A 26,413-nucleotide genomic window follows, 5' to 3' on the forward strand; every position below is an offset into this window, starting at 1 on the left:
CGCAGTATCTGTCTCATATATCGTTGGACACCAGAACCGCGCCGTTAGGGAAGGGATAAGGGAGGGAGTGAAAGAAGAAAGGAAGAAGGAGGTGCCGTAGTGCAGGGCTCCGGAATAATTTCGACCACCTGGGGATCTTTAACGTGCACTGACATCGCACAGCACACGGGCGCCTTAGCGTTTTTCCTCCATAAAAACGCAGCCGCCGCGGTCGGGTTCGAACCCGGGAACTCCGGATCAGTAGTCGAGCGCCCTATAACCACTGAGCCACCGCGGCGGGTGCGTGATAACATAAAATACAGAAATCTCCCGGAAACCAAAATATACGATTTTCGCTTATGTCATGCGATGAAACATGAATTTACTAACACAACATGTTTTCTCCAGGAATTGTCTAACATACAGAAACGCAAGCAAGTGTACAACAGAAGACGTATTGGCCAATGGGACATTAAAACATACAGGAATAATCACAGTTATGAAACACTTGAAAACAAATTACCACAACTGCTTAATAACCTGTATGAAAATAATATTGTTCTAGAATTCATCAAGTATCCCAAACTAAAGCAGCATTTTCTTTCTCTTGACTAACTTTGGCTCTCGCTCTATTTTTGTTTTTTCACTGCGAACTGTATAACAATGAGTAATGATTTCGTTTCCCATTTGTTCCTTTTCTATCTGATATTTATAATTGTGCCACAACACCGTATAATTGTCTACTGTGCCTGTACTCACTATATTACCTTACGTTGTAAGCCACAGTATGACGCCAAATGTTAAGGTCGGGTGCCTATGGCGTAATCAAGCTGCCAGAAGAAAGCTTTTTGCTATGGGCACCCTGCCATCATGCATTGCATGGTGGCGAAATGAAGATTATTATAGTGGGATACAACTTAAGTCTGCCGTGAAGCTCCGCCCACATTCAGGGCCGCTGCACAGAATTCCTCCACGACAAAAAAGTAGTCCGTTGTTAAATCTTTTCTTGTTACCAAACAAGAAGCAAATCACAAGAAAAAAATTATAAGTTCTAAAACTTTGATAGCTGGCTCGTTTATTAAAGTCAAACATTAAAAAGCTGATTTCGTTTACTGTTGTGATTGGCTAGCGGAGTAATACAAGACGCCGCGGACCGTGGCACAGTGTTGACAACTGCTGTTTTTTTTAAGTTGTATCCTACTATAGTGCGAAACTACTATACTGCTACTACCAATAATAATAATAATAATAATAATAATAATAATAATAATAATAAGATAGCCGAGCAAAAATATTGCTTATGCATCGCTCGTTGCCGCAGAAACTATGACGTCATGCGCCGCTCGCACGTTGCTGGTTGGGGCAGCAATTCCAATTTCTTAAGACAAAAACTATTTATTAAAGACGGCATTGGAATACAAGGCAGGTGAGAACAAGGCAGTTTAAAAACGGCCGAGACTCGGCGCGCTCCTCCAAAGTCCTTGTTTGCAGCGGGTTTTAAACCCTTCGATAATTGGGCGGAGCTTTACTAAACCAGCTCTCGCCCAATTCGAAATAATAGCAGTGCGATGGCACCGTACATGCTAGTGGGCGGAGCCCAGGGCTCGCCAGAGGACCACGCGCCTCCTGGAACGTGCAGGGCACGCAGTTTCGCGTACGCAGCTCGCTGCAGGTGCGACCTATCGAGGCGCTCACGCGTCGGCTTTGCCGTCTCCGCTGACAGCAAAAGGAATTTCTTCAGCGGGAAAAGGTCGTTGACCCCCTGCGACTCTGACAAGGCAGTTCGGGGTCCACGGCTTTGGGCAGCGTCCGAAACGCGCGATGCACTGTCACTGTTCCACCCCTCGTGCACGGCCCGTCAGCAGGGGACGAGTCGGCGCCAGAGCCGAAAGGATTAGCGCGGGTTGCTGGCATCGAGGCACCCCAAGCGCGGTCGTCGCGCCTCTCAGTAAACTTCCCTCCGGTTTCCACGGAGACGACCGTTCCCAGAAAAAAAAAAAAAGGGGGGGGGGGGGGGGGGACGACCCATCGGCGCCGTGGGCTTCTAACTTAACAGCTGCTGAATAATATGCTGGCACCCATATTTTTTTTAACCGCACCATTCCCACCGGCGGGAATGATGCGCGTCGAGACATGAGCACGAGGAGGTGATTTCTTTCGAGAGAACATTTCATTTCACCAAGGGGCTGTGAGAGAGCGTTGCTTCCAGTTATTGAGACAAATGGCGATATGCAACTGCTACGACGGCCCCCGAATGCCGCCACCAATCGTGCCATCAATCCTGATGACACAGAAGCCATACCGAAGCTGCCGCTGCATTTTTTTTTTATGTTCCTCCATCGAGCAGGTCGGAAAAATGGCAGGTGCAAACAACTAGCGTGAAGAAATGAATGGCGGCGCAACAAGGACACTAAGGGCCCTGTCACACTAGCCCGACACGCCGCCGACCCGACAAAGACACCAAAGATCGGCCAACCCTGTCGGCCGACCTTGTCTGTGGCAGACCAAGCTGTCACACTAGGCCGACAACGACACCAACTCGTCCGACGACCAGATGTCTTCGTAGTGTGACATGCTTTGACGCCCGCGACGCCGACAAAACCGGTCTGCCGACCGTGTCGTCACGGGATCGGTCGCCGAGCAAACACATTCACGAGACACGAACACGATTTCGCTATAGTACTGTTTGTTTATGTTCATAACAAGCTCTGGGATAGATGAATGTCCAAAAAGGTATCATTACTGAGGATCGTTGGCCAATGCCAAGGTGCTGGTTGAAGTGATAACTACGATACAAGCAAATTTCATCCTATGGGCTCCGTGCGCTGCAGTTTGGCGCGCGCGAGTGGCGCCACCTGGTTAACAGCGGTGGCGAAAGGCGGACGCAGCCAACGCAGCTCTCTTGTTCAGTTTCCAGTGAGCGAGGCGAGCGGTGAGGTGTTTCGTCCGAAGGCGAAGACAAACTTGGATAATTATGGGTGCTCTACCTACTGCTGTGTTTACTCAATGTCATAACAGCTATAAAAACACTGCAGTCAAAGTACCGAATATATTTAAACGCTTTTCTTGGACATCGTGCATGCTCGCTCATGCACAGAGGGTATGCTGGAAATGAGTGCACTGTGGAATTAAATTCATGAGAGTGAACTGGGAAAGGGTTTACATTGACTGGGGTGTTTCGAACGTGACATCATTGGTAGGAGCTGCTTTGTCTATATGTAGAGCGAAGGAATGCGTTCAGTCAGTCACAAGAAATGGTCTACGGTGAAGTTCTTGGAGCTGGCATCTGAAGTTTGTCTTCGTTTGTTATGCTCATCTGTTGTTCAGCGTGTCAATTTTGTTCCTAGTTTTTTTTCGTGCGTGTGTGTATGCAGTGGGAGCGACGTCGTACTTCTGAGAGTGCTTATGTCGTTTTTCACATTGTTTCACCTAAGCTTTTGTGTATTTATTTGCATCATTTTATTTCCTTGAGTGGTTCAAAATTTTGTATATTTATTTGTTGCAGTTATGAGATCTCAAATCCTGTTCTAGACGAATAAAAAGAAAAATAGAGAGTGGTTCAAATTTCTATATATATATATATATATATATATATATATATATATATATATATATATATATATATATAATATATATATATATATATATATATATATATATATATATATATATATATATATATATATATATATATATTTCTTGGATTTCACAACATCACTAAACCCTTAATTTCGGGAATTAATCTTTTGATTTTAATCAAGTTTATCGTCCAAATGCAACCAAGACTATAAGGGGCGCCATAGTAGGAGGTTCCAGATAATTGCAACCACTTGGAGTTCTTTAACATTCACTGACATCGCGCAGTATGCGGGCCTCTAGAATTTTGCCTTCACCGAAATGCGACCACCGCCACCAGGATCGAACACGAGTCATTTGGGTCAGCAGCTGAGCACCATAACCACTGAGCCACCGCGGCGGCCTTTCTATAGTTAAGTATTTACCAAAAGAGAAATACGACCAAAATAATTCATGTAATTGGTGTCATCATGAAATTCCTGAAATAAAAGTCCTGTGGAAGATACTTAGCAAGAAACCCAACGTCTTTTTGTATGCTTAGAGCTAGGCTTCTCTTAGAGGAATACACAAAGTAAACAAGTGTCGATCCTGCAGGATATAGAGGACTATCATCTGATATATATGTGCAGTAAGTTTGCGTTTTTCGCATTTCTAGCCGACCATTCACATAGTCGATGTCACAGTGGATGTAAATTACATAGCTGATTTCATTATTTGGGTCAGAGGCTTCCTTCTCAAACTGTAAAGGTACTTAATTAATCTCAATAAGCTCAACTGCGCTGCCAGATATTGCAGTTCCGCCGGGACTGCAACACAATCATGGTTGCTCGGAATCGGTGATCAGCCCAACCTGAAAGCAATTGAAACTAAATGCAGCAGTGGTGGCATCAAGGCTTTCAATGCGTTCAAATCCGCAGAGAAGAAGGCGTTGACTTAGAATGGCATCGCGGTCAGTGCGCGTCTGCTACGCGGCGCAGGGCCACCACGGCCAGTCTCGAGGGGGCGCGCGCGCTCTCCCTTCGAGAGACCGGCCGTGACTGAGCGTCCGGTTAACGCGGCGAGTGCCGCGAGGCGGCGCTGGCGATGTGGTCGCTGCTGGCGCCACCATACCAGCGCACGGAGCCCATAGCTGCTGCTGCTGCTGCTGCGTGTGCGGCTCGCCTGACGTCTGCTAGATCCGCGGCTGAAGCCGTCGCGGAAATCGAGCATAACTTTATTTTATTATGGGACAGGTTGGTGTGACTAGCGGAGTTCCTTTATTACTGCGCTGGCTAGTTCCAAAGCTCCCTGAGCTGCGGCATCGATGCGAAACCAGCTAGGCTTAGCGAAGAGTACGGCAGCCGGGAAGCAGCGCAGTTCGTCGCCCTGGCGCTCCCGCAGGCGTCGTCGTTGCCGAAAGCGCGGCTGTTGCGCAGGCATGGTGTCGTTGCTCGAATATAGCATGCGGCCTTTCTGATAGTATGGCTGTTTCGTTTTTTTTTTCTTGTGCGAACGTGAAGTAAACCGAGCCTGCTCGCCGGCAGGCCAGCATGGATCCCGTCCGCCGCCGTTATAAAAATCAGCTTAAGATGGTTTTTGACGTAAGCAATAAACGCTGAGACTGAAAAATGTGACAAATGTATCATTTCTGAGGATCGTTGATCAACACCGAGTTGCTGGTAAAAGCAACAACTTTGATAAGAGCAAAATTTCTCGCCAGAATCGCCCCGCAAGCTGCCGCTGGCCCGCCGTTGTGGTCCGGCTCGCCTGTCGCCCGCAGCGGTCCGCTAGCTCCGCAGCCGAAGGTGTCGCGGAAATTGACCATAATTTTAGTTCATGGTGCGATTATACTGTTAACAGCCAAGCGATATTAAGAGATATAGCGCAGGCTACTTGAGAAGCGGCGTCCGCTGCGCCAGGCAGCAGCACAGTTCGTCGCCTGGCGGGACCGCGGGCGGTGCCGTTGCCGAAAGCTCGCTACTAGCGCAAACATGCTTTGTCGCTGCTCGTGTATAGCAGGCGGTCTTTCTGATAATATGGCTATTTTGTCTTTCCTGGTGCGAACTTCAACACGCAGTAATCAGACCGCTGCGGGTGGCAAAGCGTACACACTAAACAAATTCTCACCCTTAAGGGTGCAAATCAGCTGTCCCCAGACGAACACCCTTTTGGGTGCTAAAAAGGGTGCAGAGATCAGCACCCTTCAGGAAGGGTGCGCAGCATGAAAGTTCAGAGGGCGTGCATCAGTCCAAAGCTTTTGCTTCGTGGGTATATCAACGTGGAGCACCCTTCCAACATGCATTCGTAGAGGTGTTATGGAAAAATAGTACCCTTTAATGAGGGTGCAACCATTACATCATCTAAAGTATCATTAAGTGCACCCTTCCTTAAGGGTGCTTATTTCTGCACCCTTTTTTAGCACCGAACAATTGGAAAAGGGTGCTCGTCTGGGGACAGGTGATTTACACCCTAAAGGGTGAGAAATTGTTTAGTGTGTACCCTTTGAGCTCGAGTGCTTGAGTCGAGCGGCGCAACGATGCTTTCTGCTCCGTGTGTCCCTGCTTGCAGTGGGGCTGCAATGCGCAAGCAGCGACCGGTGCATCGCGGCTCTGTTCTCCATGGCGTCGTGGGTATGGCAGTAGCTTCGCATTCCAGAGGTTCCTAGTTCGAATCCGCGTCAACGAGAATTTCTTTTTTTTCTTTTTATTATTTTAGCCTTAAATAATCTCCCCCGTCCTGTTTACCCGCGAGCGACTGGATTTTTTTTTTCGAGCCATACCTTTCTGACTCAGAAATAAGTGCCGCTCAGTACTGGGCTGCCCCCAGCCTAGGTTCATAATCACGATTGTTAAAGAGTGTTTTACTATGGTGGGATTTAAATAAAGAGTTAAAAATGAAGCGTCCCGGCCCATGAATTTCGCATAGCAGGAAATGACAAAAGAGTGAGAACGAGAAAGGGTCAAGTCGGCGGGAGGTCTCGCACGCTGTCTCGCTAGTGTGACATGGGAGTTGGCGGACCATCGGCCAACTGCCGTCTTGTGGGAGACATGGCGCCGACGCCGACAGTCGGCCGACTGTTTTCGTCGGCGCAGTGTGACATAGAGCCAGACATCACGACGACATGGTTTTGGCAGACCGAGTCGGCCGACTGTTGGCCTAGTGTGACAGGCCCATAACAAGAAAGGGACGCCACATGCGCGCACTACCAGCTGTTTATTACACGGAAAAGTTGCATATTTAAACATTCAATGAACAAATGTGCATTTGTTCATTTCATCACGCACCAACTTGCCCCTCGGGCCGTTATTCTGAATTAGCGTGAACTTTATCACACACCATGTTCGCCTTTATGGCACGCAGTGGGATCGCACAGACACTTGCGGCCTATGCCCCTTTCCACACAACTGCTCATTCTCCACAAAAATGGTCATTCTCTACTTAACATTCACAGGAGTCCTCATACCACCACCCCTGGGGCAGTAGCGCAGCGGCTAAGCGATGCGCCACTGCCCCGCGATGACAGGTACTACCATCGGTGGGGCTTAATTGTGCGACCGAGGGTGCTCTTCCCGAGTGACCAATCATTGATTTAACTCTCGCCTGCCATTGCGCAGTTTGCGCGCGAACCGGTAGGCAGGTTGTGATGACGCCACAAGGTCACGCGACCCACATGCCTCCTAGGTTCATTCTCAGGGAATTTATTTTTCGTGGATTTGTCGCTCACGGTCAACGACGCCGGATTTTCGGTGGCACGATCTCCTATCGCGTTAAAACTTTCGATCTCAGCTTCGCTGATAATGAGCGCGTGTTCTCCTTTGTGAACTTGACAAAAAACAGATGCGCACCAAAATGAAGCTGGACAGCCTAATGACGATTCCACGTATCACGTTCGGACTACGGCTTCGAGGGAAAACAAGCTTTAAAGTCCTACCAGGTTGTTGGCTAGAATGTGACACTGCTCTCGCAATATCACCATCTACACGCATTCAGCATTAGTAATTCATTTATTAATACGAAAGCACTTCTAGGCTATGTCGACGGTGTCGTGTTACCAAAGCGTGTCACCCGTGTCCGCAGTGATTGTGACATTCTCAGAAGAGGTAGCTTCAGACAAATGGTTGTAATCGATAGATGATGATGTGAGGATGATGTACGAAAGATTTGATGTCAATAGGGTGATTAGTTAATTAATTAGAGCCAATAATATAAAAAAGTCGAAACAGTGCGTACGTCGATATAATGAATGGACGGGAAAACAGCCGTGGACGGGAAAATAGCGGCAAAATAGGCAAAGAAGTAAAAAAAAATTGAAATGGATTGAAATGTGTTTAAGTTATAATTATACGAACAAAAAGTTTGATTGCCATAGATTAATTAGTTAATTAGAAGTAAACGTCAATGGAATCAAAGAGGGGCAAAGTGAGATGACAAAGGTTAGGAGGCGTCAATACTTTCGGATTCCTCCAATGCGGAGCCGCAGTGATCTCAAACGTTTTTTATTTGCAACGAACCTGCGGCTTGAAGACCAAGCAAAGGCCAAAAATTTTCTGCTCTTTACTCTGTTATTCAAAATGCTATTAATTATTGTTCTTTAATAATAACAGCATTCATAATATCGCTTGTGTTCTATTTGGCTTCTAATTTGGCGCTAAGATGATTTGACGTGGCTACTTTGGCAACTTTTGTATCGAGTTCTCGCTTCTTTACAATGTCCCCAAAGGTAACCCTGGCCACAAGCAGCACGGTGGCGGGCGTGGCGGGAAAAGGCCACGTGCTCGCGCGTTGTTGCTAACACTTGCGAGGTCCGCACGCACTGTCCCGTTCGACGATGTCAATGATGCAGACGCGGCACAGCGCACCCTAGCGCGCATCGGTGCAAAGGTCGCGGATGCTGCACCCCGTACGCTATAAATAGAGCTGCCGGGAAGCATTTCCGGACGGACCGTTAACCCGGTCCGGCGACGAGCGCGACGCACAGCGGCGGACGGACGCGTCGCCGGCCGCGCAGCAGACGGCGCCAAACATGTATGGCGCCGAGGCATAGCGGCGTGCCCTAAATACTGCGCGCGCAGCGCGATGGCTCCACCGAAACTATTAGCTTTAATTAGCGTTGACTGTTTAATCAGGCCACACAACGGCACGCAACTAGGGAAAGGCGGGCATCCGAGCATACGTCACTTCCGCCCAATGCAGAAGACTGCTCGCTGCCGTATGCCCAACACCAGCTGGCGCGTCGTCGCAAGACAAGCGATAACTTCGGCGGGTCGCAGCGCCACAGCAGGCGGTGCAAATGAGTGGGCGACGGGGAAGGCACAGTCGGGGCAAACACGTGGGACGCAGCAAGCCGTTACAGCAGCACCAAGAATACACAAGCGGCGAAGAAACAGAGAGGGAGAGCGAGTAATAACGCGGCAGCGCGTATGCGACCCTGAGACAGGGCGGGGGACGCACGCTCCTCTCAGATGACAGCCTCATCTTGCGACACGCCTCCCGACAGGGGCAGAGTAGAGCCATGGAGGAAGCAAGCAAGAAGTTCTCTCCCCCCCACCATCCACCATCCACTGCGAGGCCGCTTGTAGCAGCCTCGCTCTGAATTCGGCGGGTGTCCAGGCGGGAGCCCCTACCTCCTCTGGGCACGCGTGCCAGCGATTTGCGGGGCTGTGGGAAACAAAATCACTCCTCGGTGCGGCGACCAACGGCAAGCGGGACGGCCAGCTCCCGAGTGGTGCGAAATGAGAAAAGAAGCCCGGAAAGACCGGGGCAGAGCGAGGGGGGCCTCTCTACACAGCACGCGACACGTGGGTCCCCCCATGCTTGAAGACAAGCGGCGTGTCGCGCAAATCGCTGCGGACGCACGAGCAATGCTCGTCCGCTACAAGTGCCATTTCACTCCACTAGTGAGACTGCCCTGATCGGAGAAACATTCAAGAGCTCCGATCGAGAAACTCATTGGCGGATTTATGGAGCGGTCGGGGAGGAGGAGAGGGGAGGGGGCGGTGCCATTTACAATTCTCAGATTTCTCGCCTGGGGAGCCTACCACCGCCTCCTCCACCTCCTCTCATAAATTCGCCCCTGAAGTGAATCCCGTGGGAGACAGAACTCGACGCGTCTAAGCGCCTTGGACAGAGTTGCTTCTATCAATGCACGCTGTATACGCCCTTCGTCCACGGACGCTCCTGACACTCTGAAGAGCCAGGATCAGAGCCATTCCCCTTACTCTCCGAAGCACGAGCCCTACAGCGCGGGTATATGCATTACCACTACCTGGCAAGTGGCTCTGCGCGCGTTAATGTGTCCGTGAAACTCCACTTTGGGCCCGCGGTTCATCCGCGTACCGTACAAGGGCAGCACCTATTGTTCTTTTTGATCTTCATGGCCATGCCGATGCGGCTCCTGCTGACAACGGTCCAGCATCCCGCAGCGAAAGTGTCCGACTCTGACACTGCGCGGCTGCACGGAACGTGACGCCCGCTTGCGTCAGCGCCGTTTTCGTCCCTCCGTTGGAGAAACGCGCTCGAAACGTGGGACCCGGCAGTGAAGCCACTTTCGTTCACTCCCGGCCACCATGGGCGGTACAGCAGCCACTATCTCGCAATGACCAAAGAAATTGCGTCAGAGTTCCGTTTAAGTACTTGCACAAGACACACCAACTGCTGCTCTCATTAGGGGATACGTATATGTCTTGTAAAATGTTTAGCGCAGACAGACACAGACCGCGAAAAGCACGTGTACACACACACAAGCGCTAACAGTGTGCACGCACTAACTCGCACAAAAAGTTTTAATGGAGGGAATATATAGCTGTCGGCCTGCCAAGACCGCTCGACAAATCTAGACAAGAAGCCTAAGAGCGACGGGCATAAACGCATGCGCGCGAAAAGGTCAGCGCTGGACCGCAAACGAACACGGGATACGCGATCTCATTCGCGGCAGGGTATATAGGCCGAAACGCTGCCTCCCGTCACAAGGCCAAGACATGCCACGCAGAGTACAGCACAGAGCGGCCGCGGTGTTGTTTGCACAAAACTGTACGGCTCGCGCATAGCTTCGCGACTGTCGCATATATGAGGCTGCGTGCGCGACATGCGCTCCGCGGCACCACAGGGGCCCCCGTTGTCCGTCCCCTGGCTGCGCGCCATCTCGCCGCCGCGAAGCACGTGCATGCGCGCTCCTCGGGTTGATCAATCTCGGCCAGGCGGCCGCGCTCAAGGCCGCGCGACTACTGCACCCGCGCTGGGCTGACCACGCATGCGCTCTGAGGCCTGCCACCGCGGCCCCGGGATGGATTGATGCACACGCGCCCGTGTGGTATGTGGAGTTTTTGAAAGAGACTCGGGGGCCGAAATCATGAAGTGCGTCTGCATCGAGAGATTACTGAAAACCGCGCCACTAGTCACTCCCAGACTTGATTCGATTAGCCAAACTCGTTTCATTTATATGATCTATATAGCCACCTCCTTTGTTTCATATTACCCGTCTATCTCCTGAGGCGGTGAACTCCGGTCAAAAAAAAAAAAGAGAAGACACAAGAGAAGAAGAAGGGAACATAGAAGAATGAAAGAAAGGTCGTGTAACTGTAGTTGTATAAATCCGCAAGCCAAGCCAAGAGAGATAAGAACAGGAAAGAAAGGAGGGAGAAGAAGCAAAAAAGGATGAGAATAAGAAGAAGAGAGACAGAAAAGAAGAGTGGCAGAAAATTGGAGGGACATCACGGCTCTCGCCGAATGTTTTAACTAAGCCGTAGGTAGCTATAGTGTAGCGTCTTGGTTTTTTTGCACAGATTAATGAAGTAATGTATACACAAATTATACGTTCTTGCAACTGCTTTGCAACAGCCACGAAAAGTCGGCGATTTCTTCTTTGTAGGCAACAAGCGTATACTGAGTGCTGCTTATCTCGCTCCACTGCTCTACACTCGAAGTGGCGACGAGGCACGGTCACTACGGGCAGCGTACAACGCTCCGCTAAGCTCCCCCATAGCATCAAGCAGAAGTTCTACGACCAGAAAGTATTAAAAGACCGTGAGATAGAAGCACGCAAGCTTATCCTTCATTGTAACAGTACCCACCCGGCAATCGACCAGGACTCCGAAGAGACAAGAATTCGCACACACACAGCGCCAAGTGACACAACTTCGAGCTGTAGTATTTGTGATACTTGTTCCCGTTCTTGTCTCTTGCGGACTGATTACTGTTGCTCTGTCCGAGTGACCTCTGGCGCGAATCTGCTTAAGCGCTCGAGAGATATGAATCTGAACTGACCTGAATCGCAGCATACAGATAGGGCACTGTACTCTCTAGATACAGCTCTTCCATTGTATACGTGATGGCCGGTCGTCCCTTACAATGACAACTCTTGTACCCGTCTCGCGAACTCAAGAAGAGAGCTAATTTCCAATCAAAACGCGTAACAGTTGGACACAAATAAAGTGCAGCGATTTTTTCCCCATTCAATTCTAATCGATTCTCATGAATCGCCAGGCCGGCTAGCCAGTCCCGGGGATGCCCAATACGAGAGAAGAAAATTACAGAAACTAAAAGAGGAAATCAATAAAAACTGTCGCAGAAAACATCGGCACACACGACTCTCCCACTGACTTACGGATCGCCCGACAACACCGTCACTGCGGCCGCTTATCGACACTGATCCCGAGTTGAACAAACAATGATTTTTCCAGGTCGCCTATCTAAGCATCGCGGCTCATTGTCTGGGTTTTCTCTCCCCCTCCCCCCTCTTATTTTATACCCAGCGAAACATACAAGCGTCTTCCGACATAGTAAAACGGTCAGTGAGCAAAATACATTGTCGAGAAGCCGCGCAAAACAGTTCAACACACCACGCTCTTGTAGTGAGGTGGTGACGCCCCCGAGAAAATCTGGGCTGAAAGCGAATTATATCACTTAGTACGCGGAGCCTCCCAGTGCACAGGAGGTCATTTGATGCCAAGCAAGCGCTGGCGAACCCCTGGATGAGTCACTACAGGCACAGGGCGAAACCTCGGGGCGCGCTCACCTGCTTGATCTTGCGCAGGTAGGTTTGCGGGAAGTACTTGTGGAAGTACTTTCGGAGGCGCCTCTGCTCGGGCCGGCTCATGCCCAGGTGCGACAGGTCGTCCTCCTCGACGTACTTGAGCTGGCCCACCGAGGAGACCTTGAGGTCGTTGCGCAACGCGTCGTAGTAGGAGGAGAGCTCGGCCTCGAGCAGGAACTCGTAGAGGCTGGGGCCGCACCCCGCCGCCGCCGCCCCGCCGGAGGACGAGCCCAGGCTGAAGGTGGACGCCGCCGACGGGAACGGCATGGCTCCGCCTGCGGCCGCCCGCCGCCGCCTGCGCGAGACAACGACTGTCAGGGGACCGACTGAGACTTCGGAATTTTTTTTTCCTTTGGACTAATGGTCCCGAAGCGATTTTGGCCACCAGCTGCGCGGATGACAAAATCCACGACATCTATAGACTCCCATGAGGCATGTAGGAATTACGCAAATGGTCACAAATTAGCAAACGCACACCGCACCTCGACAATGAATGCGAAAGCGCCGCCAACTACCTGAAACTGCACTCATTTGGACGCCAGGCCACGAGTCTCCAAGCGGCAATCAGCGCGCGCACGACGTAGCCCGAGCTTTCACTAACCGGACTCCGCAAGGATACTGAGCGGCCCCGGAGCCGATCCCACAGAAGTACACTGTGAAATCGGTTAATGGGTTTATAGATGTTTAACGTCCCAAAGCGACTGAGGCTATGAGGGACGCCGTAGTGAAGGGCTCCGGAAATTTCGACCACCTGGGGTACTTTAACGTGCACTGACATCGCACAGTACACGGGCCCCTAGAATTTCACCTCCATCGAAATTCGACCGCCGCGGCAGGGATCAAACCCGCGTCTTTCGGGCCAGCAACCGAGCGCCTTAACCACTCAGCCACCGCGGCGGCGCATTGTGAAATCCTTAGGCACCTCAAGCTAAACTGGCGACTCTACACCCGACCACACAAGAAGCTCGCGCGGGAAGAAGCAGTAGCTACGGACGAACACATACACCCTACATTATACCCATGCAAACATTACGGTGCAGGATAGGACTATTTCGGCTAGCTAAGCTCATGCATCCGTTGCAGCTTTTTTGAGAGAACAAAACGTGTTGGAGCAGTTTAATCCAATGAGGTTAAGCCTTACGTGGTCACCTTCAAACTGCATTATACTGTATATCATACACACTTGTTGAGTAACGTTGGCAGGGGAGAATAGAACGAGGCACACCCTTCCGATTCCGTCATCGCGCATGAAATGTCCCCAACCTTGGAGAAGCGACTGCCTTTCCCGACGCTGGCCAAGGTGCACAGTTCACAGGCTGCATTCTGCCTTCCCTCAACAAAGCAATCCCGATTCTTGGCGGACGCTCCGCAGCCTGACATTTGCGGGGCCTTATCCAACGTTACACTTGCCGCGGAGGCACACCGCAAACACAATCACTCTCTCCCAGTTCATAAGATGACTCATTCACTGACTCAACCGCTAACGCTTTCAACCCTGGGCGAGGCAATATTCGGCTCGTCTATCAAAATCAGCCCAGTTGAATCCGCTGCGGGACAAAGCCCTCTCCAACGACCTCCAATCTATTAAGGCTGCGAAAAAGAAAAAAAGGATCCGTGCTAAGAAGGAACAATTGAAAGCCTGAAGGAACCCACGTCCGCATTCGTTTTTAAACTACAGTGTAATCCGAGACGATAAGCCAGGTATGTAGGCAGATTTTTTTCCCCGGAGAAAGAGAGAGAGAGAGAGAGGGGGGGGGGGGGGGGTGCTGGGCGATGCATTGCCAACGAGAGCACTGGCAGGATGGCTTATAGGAAGGAGTGGGAAGTCAGCGCACTCTCGTTGCCACCCCCGCCCGAAGGTACACGCCCGCTGTGGACTCCAATTACAAACGGATGCTCCTTTCCTTAAAACGGCTATCAATTTTCAACTCATTTTTACTAGTTCTACAGGCAGCAGTAGTCCAACGCTGCTTGGCCGAATGCGGCTCTCTGACGGAAGAACTTGAAAAAGCGTTCCGCAACGGCTTTCGCGAATGGAGTGCAGGGCGGCAATGAGCCTCGCTCGTTCCTTCAACAAAACCGTATTTCACGCTCTCCAAAGCACAGAAGAAGTCGGGCCTCACGCAGTCCGTCATGTTCGCGTTTGTCTAGACAAGGTCAAACTCCGCGGCGCCGCCCGAGTAAATCAAGCGTCCTGTTTTAGGAGGACCCCGTGCCGGTGGAGGAAAAGGGGAGGGTGCACCGCCAAAAGGTCGCCCCCTCTCGGAGGGGTCCGAGAATAGGCGCGCTAGCTGCAGCCGTGAGTCAGAGCGGGCCCGCAACGGGTGCGCGGACCTTGACCGGCCCCCTCGAGGGGACCGAAGGCACGACACACCGACACACGGGGCGAACGACAACAAGCTCGGTCGGCCAGCCACGACGACCGCGGCTCATCCGCTCCATACGAACTCACTGCGGATGCCTATAAACCGATGGAAGAATGAGGCTCTATATACTAAAACGGCACACACACACATGCGTGTCAACGCAGCTGGAAAAGCAGTGCCCGCGCCATAGGCCACGGTGCGCCTGTCTTCAACCTTAGGAGTCAATACGTGATGCGGGAGGGTGTGTGGAAAACCGAAGCCGCGAACTCAAGCTCGGCATCCAAACATCATCGAGTTCCGGCTACTGGCGAGAGCTACGTAGGCCGCGTCTACGTAAGCGTCTACGTAGGCCGGCAGCTGCGGAGTTGACTGGAACAGGTACAATGTTCTTCCTATCTGCCATGTCGCCCCAATACCACCAGCACGGGTGCGGGTATACGAAAATTAAGACGTCTCTTAAATCAGATTAAATATTGTGTTTCGACGCTTCCAGGCGAGTGTTTCGTACGATAGAAGGCACTTCGCTGCGGGCACGTTCACTTACGCACTGCCGTAAGTGCGTAAGAAACCCATGCGCATACTCCGTAATGTGGCCAACCGTACGCTGTACAGGTCAACGCCAAGGGGTGCACGTAACCTTCATCGCTGCCGAAGCGGGTACACAGAGCCACGCGATGAGCGCGTACATAAAGCGATCAGGCGTGACGCCACGTGCCGATCGCAAAACATCCGGCGTTCGCACGCTCGTTTATAGATACAAACACGGATGCACGTCACGTGTGCGCCGCCAATGGAGGCGCCCCCTGGCCCGGGCCCTGCTTCGGCGGAACAATGAACGCGCGTCCGGGTGCCTAGCGCAGTTGGGAAACAATCGAACGGCGGCCGGAGCCAAGGCGTGATTAAGCCGACGTTCACCACAAGTCGAAACGACACACGGGCTGGACGAAAGTACAACCATTACTTCGGGGCCACTGCTTATGTCACACGTTTTACAAGAATACGGAGCTCTTTGATCATGCCAGTTATGAAACTCCCCAAAGGATTCAGGTATTGAAATACAGCGGTCTAAGTAGGCTAAAACGCGTAGGATGGATGGATGGATACGGCCGAACCCTGTAAATCGGGCGGTGGCTGAAGCCACCTAGCCATGGCTTATGAATTTGACTCTTGTCTTGATTTTAGCCCCCAATCAGATAACCTTGGCTTGGTTATTTCTACCCGCTTAAAATCTACTTTCCCTTCACTGTCCTTAAACCCCAATGCCTTGGGTAAATCAGCCCCGCTGCTTTCCACTGTAGGGTGAAGCCCTTTACAGAAAAGTATCAAGTGTTCAGCCGTTTCCTCCTCCTCTCCGCACGCAACACACAACGTGTCTATCTCGTGGTACCTGACTCTATATGTCTTAGTCCGCAAAACTCCCGTTCTGGCCTCAAACAACAAAGAGCTTCCCCAACAATTATCATAGATATAGATATAGATAGATTTCGTCAGCATCCCTGTTTTCCACAGAGCTCTCTCTGTTTCTTTAACCTTTTTCTTAACCTATAATTGCTGATTTGCCCCCTACTGCTGTCCAGATATTTGCTTGTCAATTTTCTAGTTCGCTTTCTCCATTTCGTATCAACATTCCTTATATGCAGGTATCTGAAAAATTTCCTAGCCCACTGATTTTCTCCCATTTTTCTCAACAGGTTATCAGACTGTCACGCCACAGTCGGAGTTCAGAGGAACCGCTCCCAGCAGGGCTCTAAACACGAACGCAGGACGTCACCGATAGGTGAAAGCTTAGCTCATAGGAGGCGCGACAATCTGCAACCCTCCACGAAATGGCCATTGGAACTAGTTTTGAAGCCGAGTTTTCCGACTGGCATGTTTGTTCAAAGAAATCTGCAAGAACGCAAGAGCTCCATTATCACAAAAATTGAGAAACTTATCACAGAATTTGAAAATCTGGCACTCTGATTCGTCCGACCAATAGCAAGCCAGCTGACTATCATGTCATGTGCGACATTTAGATTAACTGCCCATCGCCGCTCAAAACACGGATATATCGGGGAGAAAATGAAGTCGAAGTACACCATCAATGGCTGATTTCCCAGCTATAGTACACGTGAGACTACTACTATATCTGTTAGCTTCCGAAAAATCGCCTCGAATTATGCCCGGATTCTGATTCGAAGTTTCGTAACTGGTAAAGTCAAGACTGAACCTCCGCGTTCTTCTAGTCGCCTACTCAGCAGCATCCCAACGAGTGCCACCCCCTGAAATCCTGACTAAACCAACGCGGTCATATAACATCACCCTGAAAAGGAATCTACCACAGAGAATAGGCCACGAAAAGCCCACTCAGAAGTATGGCACCTGTATGTGGACTTAGCAGAGCGCTATTTACGTGTCCTGAACTGACTGTACCCACAATAAAACCAAGAAATAAAGATTAGACAGATAAACGGTGCCGGTTATTCGGCGCACGAACCCGTCTGTAGCCGCATATATTGGCACACATCGTCTTCCTGACCAAAACACGTCAGTTATAAGCAGCGCCCGACGCGTAACCCTGCAACCCCGAGATCTTGCTTTTCTCTGCACGTTCACAACGTGTGTGGGAAGAAACGGTGCGTTCTCATTCGGAAGTTTACGCAAGAACGAAAACTTTGTGCGGAAAAGGTAAAAACCACGCGATCAACATAAAATTATTCAAACGCGTGGCCTTGGCTATCGCGGAAAGACAATAGAGAGTTTTAGTTTCACGTACGTAGAGGGTTCACGCACGCAAACGTGAGAAATCTACGTAGCTTGCACGTAGGTCGTTTGAAACCCTTATAGTTGCACGTACGCGAAGCACGCTGCGCGTTACGCCTAGCGCCATCTACTAAGAAACAGACACTGGTTGTAGCCTAAATCATCCAAGACAAGTCTTTAAGCCAAGCCATTCATAGCGAGACGGTTGCTATGACGACGACTAACGCTACTTCGTCAGGCTTAACAGCTGAAAATCGCCCTTCTGTCTGAAAAACAAAAGCTATTTGTCGCTTGAAACCTTATGCGAGGGTAAGAATGGGCAAATCGAAGGCGAATACAACAGCTTAGAACACGATATCGCGTCGATGGATTAGCGACGAAGCTGTTATCGCTGTGAAGCGGGGGGCAGGGCGCCGCCATGTTTGACAACGCTGCGTACGCAAGCACGCAAAGACCGCAACGTAAAAATCCGAATCTCACGTACGTACGTGAGACTCGCGCATACCCTTTGCGTTCTGCGCATGCGCACTGCTCACCCGTAAGAGCTCTACGTACGTGAAGCCTCTGCGTACGCGAAACTAAAATAATGCCCGACTGTGCGCCTAATGGCGCATTCGAATCGGCGATTCGGAGCAAGTTATCTTGCTCCGCGAAACCAAAACGCGTTTCAAAGGTAGGTTTGAATTCAGATCCCGAGTTCTGATTGTACCGCGACGGCATGGTCCTTGGACTCCCTAAACATCTTGCTCCCTTCGAGTTCGGACAGCTGCTCTGGATCGCCTGCTGGAATACGCCATAAGATATTGCAAATTAAAGAAGAGAAAGAACAGCCCACACGGGGCGACATCCGCACGCTTGCGGCCGCCACAAGACGGCGGGCGCGTTGACCGTTCTTCAGCCATCCGAATGAGTGCGCGCGCGCGCGCGCTTGTGTTCCACCGACTCTCGGATTGAGGGACAAGGGCCGCGCGCGCTTCCAAAACGGCGTCAAAGGAGAACGTCTCTTGGTCGCCGTCCCCTCCTCGACGGGCGGCGCTCCACCTCCCGGGTGAACAACGGGACGCCCTGTTTCGCGGGCACCGAAATAGAGCGGAGAGGCGAAAAGGGCAGAAGTGCAAGTCGTGTGGGCTCAGCTGCGTCCATCTGGACCCGCCCGCGGATAAGCGACCAGACTGTACACGGGAGAACCCACGCGCACGCAGGCGACGAGGAGGACGAGCAATTCCGGGTCGCCAGCGGCAAGGCGCGAGAGAGGCGCCACGCTGCGTTGTATAGTACATACAAGAGGCTTTCCCTTGTCTGTGTCCAGAGCTATTTAGTTTTGTTTAGTTTATGGGGGTTTAACGTCCCAATGCGACTCACGCTACGAGGGACGCCGTATTGAAGGCCTCCGGAAATTTCGACCACCTGGGGTTCTTCAACGTGCACTGACGTCGCACAGTACACGGGCGTCTAAAATTTCACCTGCATCGAAATTCGACCACCGCAGCCGGGATCGAACCCGCGTCTTCCGGGCCAGTAGCCGAGCACCATAACCACTGAGCCAACGCGGCGGCTTGGGGCAAATGGTGGCGCCGCCAACGAGTCACCCAGTGAGCTACCGGTGACGTGTCTGCGAGCTTGAATTGAATTGAACTGGCTGTTGGGGAAAGGAAATAGCGCAGTATCTGTCTCACATATCGGAGGACACCTGAACTGCGCCGTACGGGAAGGGGTAAAGGAGGGAGTGAAAGAAGAAAGGAAGAGAGAGGTGCCGTAGTGGAGGGCTCCGGAATAATTTAGACCACCTGGCGATCTTTAACGTGCACTGACATCGCAAAGCACACGGGCGCCTTTGCGTTTCGCTTCCATCGAAACACAGCCGCCGCGGTCGGGTTCGAACCCGGGTGCTCCCGCTCAGTAGCCGAGCGCCTTAACCCCTGAAACACCGCGGCGGGTAACATTTTCAGCGCCAAAAATGCTCGGAAAACGGCGTTCGCTTCGGAAACAGCCGCGAAGTGCATGGGGGGCAAGGACTCGAGCGCAATCAGCCGCGGTGATACGTACCGATAAGACGCATCACTCAAGGGCTGCAGCATGCCTACGTGCGGGCACGTAACCCTAATAAACTGCCTTGTACAGGCCCGCTCCAATTGACGCGGAAGAGATAACGACAGCCGCGTCTGCACGCAAGCCTTCCATTCGCAGAACTGCACCACCGGGACACACAAAATACAAGGCTATACATCGCGTGCAGAGTCGTAGATACCAGCAGACACCTTATCATTGCTTCAGACAACGTTTCCACTCCTCAGCGCCTTGAGCCGGTGTGCGGCAGGCGCAAACACTCCAAGGAGAGAAGACGCCCTCCCCGTGCGACCTGTGCATTATTTTCTCTCCTTTCTTTTTCCATTGGGTACGTGTTCATGTTTTGCACACATTTTCACAGCGCTCTTTAGAGCCATACTTAAAGCTATAGTCGTGGGTCTCAGATTGTGGCGCTGAAGCCGACGACAATCCGCGGCACCTGGCGGCAGCGGGTCTCTCGCCGACCAATCCTCCGTCCTATACCGCTTGGACGCAGGGACCGCACATCGCCGCTTATTCCTCGACTTATTAGATTGGCCAACCGCTTTTCATTCACTTACTCATCCTTTTATTTCAACCATAATTACGTATCCATGCATTTTATGCCCTGCAGCAATAAATATCGCTAGCATGATGTCCCAGCAATCGTTTTTTTTTTCCAGCGCTGAAATTATACACAAGAACCCCAATGCATAATAATGAATTGGAAAATAATGAACAAAACAAACGAGGGACGAGCAAACGCGAATATTACCGCACATTCTAAATACGCACACAGTTCTTGACAGTGTAAATGGCTGTCAAAATTTATTCAAAGATATTTAAAAACAAGCGTGTGTTCGAACAAACATTTGTTCATGGTTATTATAAGAGACTACTGCTACTACTATAAGAGACTGCATTAATAGGCGTGGCACGTGAATAAAATAAGATATTTATTTTTCCTCACATTAAAAGCTCGTTTGTCAGCTAAGAACCATTCGGTAGACGCGGCTGGCAGGCGCGGGACGGAGTGCTCGCGCTGGGCTGGCGGCCATTAAAAATCATCGCACTGCCATCGGTCATCACGTCTCATTCTTCGCCTGGCCGCCACGTAACAATATTTTAACGCGACAGCGTTAAGGAGCTCGTGTCGCAGAAAAGCCGGTGTCTTCGGCGTCTTTGGCCGTGAGCGAAAAATGGCGCATCTCGGTGGACACCTGAACCGCGCCGTAAGGGAAGGGATTTTAACGCGACAGCGTTAAGGATTGACTGATCGATCGATTGATCGATCATTCATTGATTGATTGATTGGTTGATCGATTTTTTCATCCCTTACGGCGTGATCCGTGTGTCCAGCGAGAAATGTGAGCCAGGCGTCATTTCCTTTCCTTCCCTTACGGCCCGGTTCGGGTGTCTGCCGAGATTTGTGAGACAGGCGTCCTTTCCTTAAATTGTCCAACGGGCCACGCGTCGCGCCGAACGGGCGATGGCATTCCGTGTACTCCTCTGCAACGCTGCGACACGCTGTCGCGTCTCACTCTTAAAGACGAATCATAAGCGTCCTCCAATTTTTTAACTCCTAATTTGTTGTAAATTCTAGTTATTGTACATTATTTGCCGTAATTAAAATTGCTGTATCATCAGCATACACTGGTAATTAGGCAGTGTTAAGTGCATTTTGTAGGTCGTTTACGCATGAGGTAAAGAATAACGGCAAAAGAACGGATCCCGTGGACCGCCTGTTCGTAAGTTTAGAAGGAAGCTGAAATGTATTTGATTACTAGTTTACTGGCGTCCATGAACGTAATCTGAAAAAATTCAGAAGCCCTGTCACGGAAGCCATACCTGTTACAATTCTAATAAAATACCCAAATCAACGGTATCAAATTAATTTTTTTAATGAAGAAAGACTACTGCTAAGAGTTTATTGTTGTTTAGTGCTGAAATGATCTTCTGTGATAATGTAAGCGATGTAGTTGGGGTCGAATAACGCAGTCGGGACCTATGTTGTTTGGGACGAATAACATTAAATTTTTCCAGGAATTTATAGACTCGTTTCGCAGCATTTTTTTTTTCAAAGAGGTTGCTTACGACACTTAAAAACAGAGACCAGTATATAACTAAAATGATATCCCAGGTAACCATCCTTATACACTGGCACAACCCTGGCAAGCTTTAAACAGCACGGTTATGTTAAAGTGAGTAATATGAGCGGTTAAACACGTGACCTAATGCTCTAAGGTCACCAGATATCACTATTACCTTTTATTAAATCAGGCGTAATACCACCCAGTCAGCTGGCTTTATTTACTGGAATAATATTTCAAACTGCACAATGAAATTTAAGATCAATGTCGTACGTTGACAGAAGAGTTGGACAACGAATGCAATATTAAAGTCATGTATACTGTGCGCGGCTCTATGGTCGAAGGTAGAGAAGGGTGTGCAGGTGGATTGCCAACAACGTCCTTGACGATATTCCAAATTCTTTGTCGTTTCCTTTAGATTGTTGGAAAAGAGTGCAGTAGTACTATTTTTTTCCGAGCGCCTAATAAAGACACAGTTTGTTTCTTAATTGAACCGACCTAAACAGTAATTATTACCTTCACGTCGTTTGCACTGCTTTACTAAGAATTTTGTGCACCTGGACAGCTATAGTATCGCGCACCGCGTCTCGCCACTCTCGCCGACTCTCTAGGACTTTGCCGCTTGCATCGACCAATACGCAGCAGCTTCTTGCGTTCTCACCACCGATTCAGACTGATCTCTCTCTCGAATTGGGCTCTTGAAAAGTAAAGGCATTCCCTGGCGCACTGGACAGCTCTACATCACAATGCTTACTTCAAATTTTCGTGAGCACCACATCCAAACATTTTCTCTGTTTTTTTCCTGTCCCTCCGCTTCTAGATTTTGGGTTTTTTTTCAGCAGCGCAGGGGACAAAGGACGTGACAAGTGCACAGACACGGCACTTGTCACGTCCTTTGTCCCCTGCGCTGCTGAAAAAAACCATTTCACACCAACTTGCCCAAGCTTCCACAGTATCCGCTTCTAGAGTTTATTTCTGCATTGAAGCCATAGCCCCCCCCCCCCCCCCCTCAATTAAACGTAATCACGCCGGCTCTCTTTTCGTCCCTCTCTCCACTTCGCCGTGAGAACAGAAAGGAAATACACACAAAAAATTCGCACAGACAGGCGCCACGCACGGGCCATAACATGGATGGGTGGTTCCGGCCAGCACAACCCGGTCGGGTTCTGGGCTGTCTTCGCCCCGGATGCAACTGACCTGGGCGAGTCCGCGTCAGAAATCGCTGGAGAAGGGTGGCGCTACGTATCGGCCTGACAACTTTTCTGGACAGGGATCCAATGAGATCGCGGAAATCGCATACGTCACCGCTTCGCGAGCGTTGCCCTCTCCGCTTACCCGGAACGCCGTAAAAACAATGCCTCAAACGGGGCCAGACGCTAACGTGGACAAAACTAAAACGAAACAAAAGAAGCATAGATAAAACACAAGCGCAGATCTTTCGGGTTCCGCGAAACCAAATTCACCAAACTACACCAGTGGGAAATCCTAGAACCAATCAAAGGGAATACAAGTGTCGTTGGCGTCTGCTGTTGTGGCGAACGCGAAATGAAGGCGAGATTCGGATGACCCGGCGGTTTCCAGGAAGGAGACAGCTCAGCCGCTGCCCGCACTGGCAGCGCCCGCTCCGGTTCCAAATGGAAGGCTGCGCGGCCCCGAGGCGGCATCGCGAGCGATCAATCTCGGGGGCGGCGCCGCCCGCAACAATGGGCGACCCGAGAGACCGGGGGCAACAGGCGCGGCTTCAGAGAAAGGGGCTGCTGCTGCCCACACCCTCCGCACACGACCCACGCTGATGACAAGCGGTCGAATCAGACCGGCGGGGAAAAGGCCGGAAAGAGGCCCCGGGTTCGGGTCAATGGGCCACTCGAGAAGACGCCAAGCAGAGAGGGACCGCGAAGGCAGCGTTTTCGTAGCGTGCCGATCCGCCACGCTATTCGCATCTGCGAATGCGCCAGGCCAAGCTTACTGTGTTCTGTTCTGTCACTCCTTTTAAGACACAGCCTGTTAGCGTTGTTTATTCTCGTGGCAGACAACATATAATCGTTATTACTTCAAGTTTTCATTATCGGCGCCCCATGTTATTCCTGCCGCGCAGTGGATGATGATGATGATTAATTTTTGTGGCGCAAGGGCAGCTTTGGCCAAACAGCGCCATGACACAAGGAGTTTTCATTGCACAAGGTGGGGTCAAAGACCCACTTCCCAAGCATTTCGCCCCAAAGGAGCCGAGCACCAGGCAGGGGGAAGCTTGTACCCATTGTATCACCGGTTGGCATCCGGCGGCACTGGGAATCGAACCCCGCACCTCCCGCATGCGAGGCAGTTGGCCGCGCAGTGGAAGCGGCTGTGCGTGCCCGTGCTCCAACGCCAACCTTTTTGACGGCTGCCAATGCCCATGGACGTGACGTTCGGGTGTGCTTTAACGCATTTTTTTTCTTTCGTTCCCTTTACGCCAGCGTTCAAACAGATGTCCGACCTCACGTTCACTCGCACGGAAGAGCCAAACCCACTAAGCTTGGCTTCCCTAAAATGTCCCGCGTGTGGGGGCAGCAAGCGGCCGAAGGTCGACTATGGCCTGCAACCGCGAGGGATGGTGCAGAGAACGGGTCAACCTGAAAACGTGCAGGCGAGAGCACACAGGTCAAAAGATGTGTCCGCGGCCAGAGGCAAACGAGTTAGCGCCTCACACAGGCTGGTCGACTCGCACGAACCGGCACTTAATGAGGAGGCAATCAAGCATTCCAAATGAGCTTCTCCCTGACAGATAAGCAAGGAATGCGGTCATACACGTGCGCCGAAGCGACACCGACAGCAATCCGATTCGATGTGCTCGTATGTTTCAGTGCACGGAGACAGAACGCTTTTCAGACACCGCATCCGGCAGAAGGGTTCGTTGAAGCGTGAAACAAAATACGTTTACTGTAGGATGGCCGTGCACGCACAGAACCCCGCGATGGTCTAAATTAATCCGAAGCCCTCCACTACGGCGTCCCGCATTCCTCACGCGTCGCTTTGGGACTTTAAACCCCTTATACCATACCGTACCACAAGAGAGGACAACAAAAAACCAAAGTGACATTGTGCTTACTGGAACATATGCAGCAACACGCTTTTCGCGTGCTGAGAGAAATTGTCGATATGCGAGTAAGCTATTATGCAAAGCGCCCACTGGGATTGCCCGGCACTCTGCCGCATCTCTCTCTCTCTCTACACACACACACACACACACACACACACACACACACACACACACACACACACACACACACACACACACACACACACACACACACACACACACACACACACACACACACACACACACACACACACACACACACACACACACACACACACACCACTCTCTCTCACGGTGCAGAAGTATATAAGCTGCAAAAAACGACGTTCTTAATATGATCTCAGAAAGCTATCTGCGCCCGCCACATGCATCTGTCCTGCGAAGTGCACATATAGTTCTGTTCTTTATTCCTTCTGCTGTACGTAAGCACACAAACACACACCAACCAGTACCACCGTTCACAAAGCTAAAAAAAAGTATTACCAACGTGACCAGTCCGTCGCGCAATGTCTCCTCTGAGCATGCGGTCGATACGAAGGAGTCAGCTACACAAAATCTTTCGGCCACAAGAGAAATCGCGAAGTCAACACGAGACTCCCGGGCTGACCAGAACCTTCAAATTCATCGCCGCGCAGCACACTTCGCGATTGGCTTGCGAAGGTGAGCCTTCTCCTGGACGTCTACGACGTCGTTAGCAGTTTAAAAACACATAGCAACGGCGCTCGTTTCTTCGTGCTAGCTCGGAGCAGCCCTATATCGCCGCAGGAGTCTAATTAGCCACCTTTAGCATATCGTGTACCGTGTTACAGTAAGCCTTACCGGAGTACTGGTAACCCGCCCACCAGCGGTCCGCACGCGCTGATTGGTCCCGATGCTGCACGCGCGCGAGCATGGATGGGTGGTTGGATAAGGCTGACCGCTTTAAATCGGGCGGTGGTTCAAGCCACCTAGCCATGACTTGTGAAATTTTACTCGTCTTGATTTTAGCCCCCAATCAGATAAGCTTCGCTTGGTTACTTCTACCCGCTTAAAATCTACTTTCCCTTTACTATCCTTAAACCCCAATGCCTTGGGTAAATCAGCCCCGCTGCTTCCCTCTGTAGGGTGAAGCCCTTTACAGAAAAGTTTCAAGTGCTCAGCCGTTTCCTCCTCCCTTCCGCACGCAACGCACAACGTGTGTATCTCGTGGTACCTGACTCTATGTCTTAGTCCGCATAACTCCCGTCCTGACCTCAAACAACAAAGAGCTTCCCCTACGATTATCATGGATATTTTCTTTGGCAATTTCCTGCTTAAAGATCCTGTATGTTCCCAGTGCCGATTTCGTCAGCATCCTTGTTTTCCACAGGGCTCTCTCTGCTTCTTTAACCTTTTTCTTAACCGGTAATTGCTGATTTGCCCCCCCCCCCCTACTGCTGTCCAGATATTTGCTTGTCAATTTTCTAGTTCGCTTTTTCAATTTCGCGTCAACATTCCTTACGTACAGGTATCTGAAAACCTTCCTAGCCCACTGCTTTTCCCAAAT

General features: G+C 50.8%; 1 protein-coding gene across 4 annotated transcripts in view; it reads right to left on the bottom strand.

Annotated features, from left to right (window-relative positions):
• Nucleotides 1–26,413, bottom strand: part of Ack-like (activated Cdc42 kinase-like) — an 84,793-nt gene that overhangs the window by 26,740 nt on the left and 31,640 nt on the right. For 3 of the 4 annotated variants that reach the window (XM_077652979.1, XM_077652978.1, XM_077652981.1), the window contains exon 2: nucleotides 12,548–12,860. The exons of the other annotated variant lie outside the window; for it this stretch is intronic. In XM_077652979.1, the coding sequence (XP_077509105.1) occupies nucleotides 12,548–12,832 (285 nt within the window). In that variant the 5' untranslated portion in view covers nucleotides 12,833–12,860. The remainder of the gene's footprint in view (nucleotides 1–12,547; nucleotides 12,861–26,413) is intronic. 4 annotated transcript variants of the gene reach the window in all.

This window comes from Amblyomma americanum, chromosome 2, assembly GCF_052857255.1.
Source record: "Amblyomma americanum isolate KBUSLIRL-KWMA chromosome 2, ASM5285725v1, whole genome shotgun sequence".
NCBI lineage: Eukaryota > Metazoa > Arthropoda > Arachnida > Ixodida > Ixodidae > Amblyomma > Amblyomma americanum.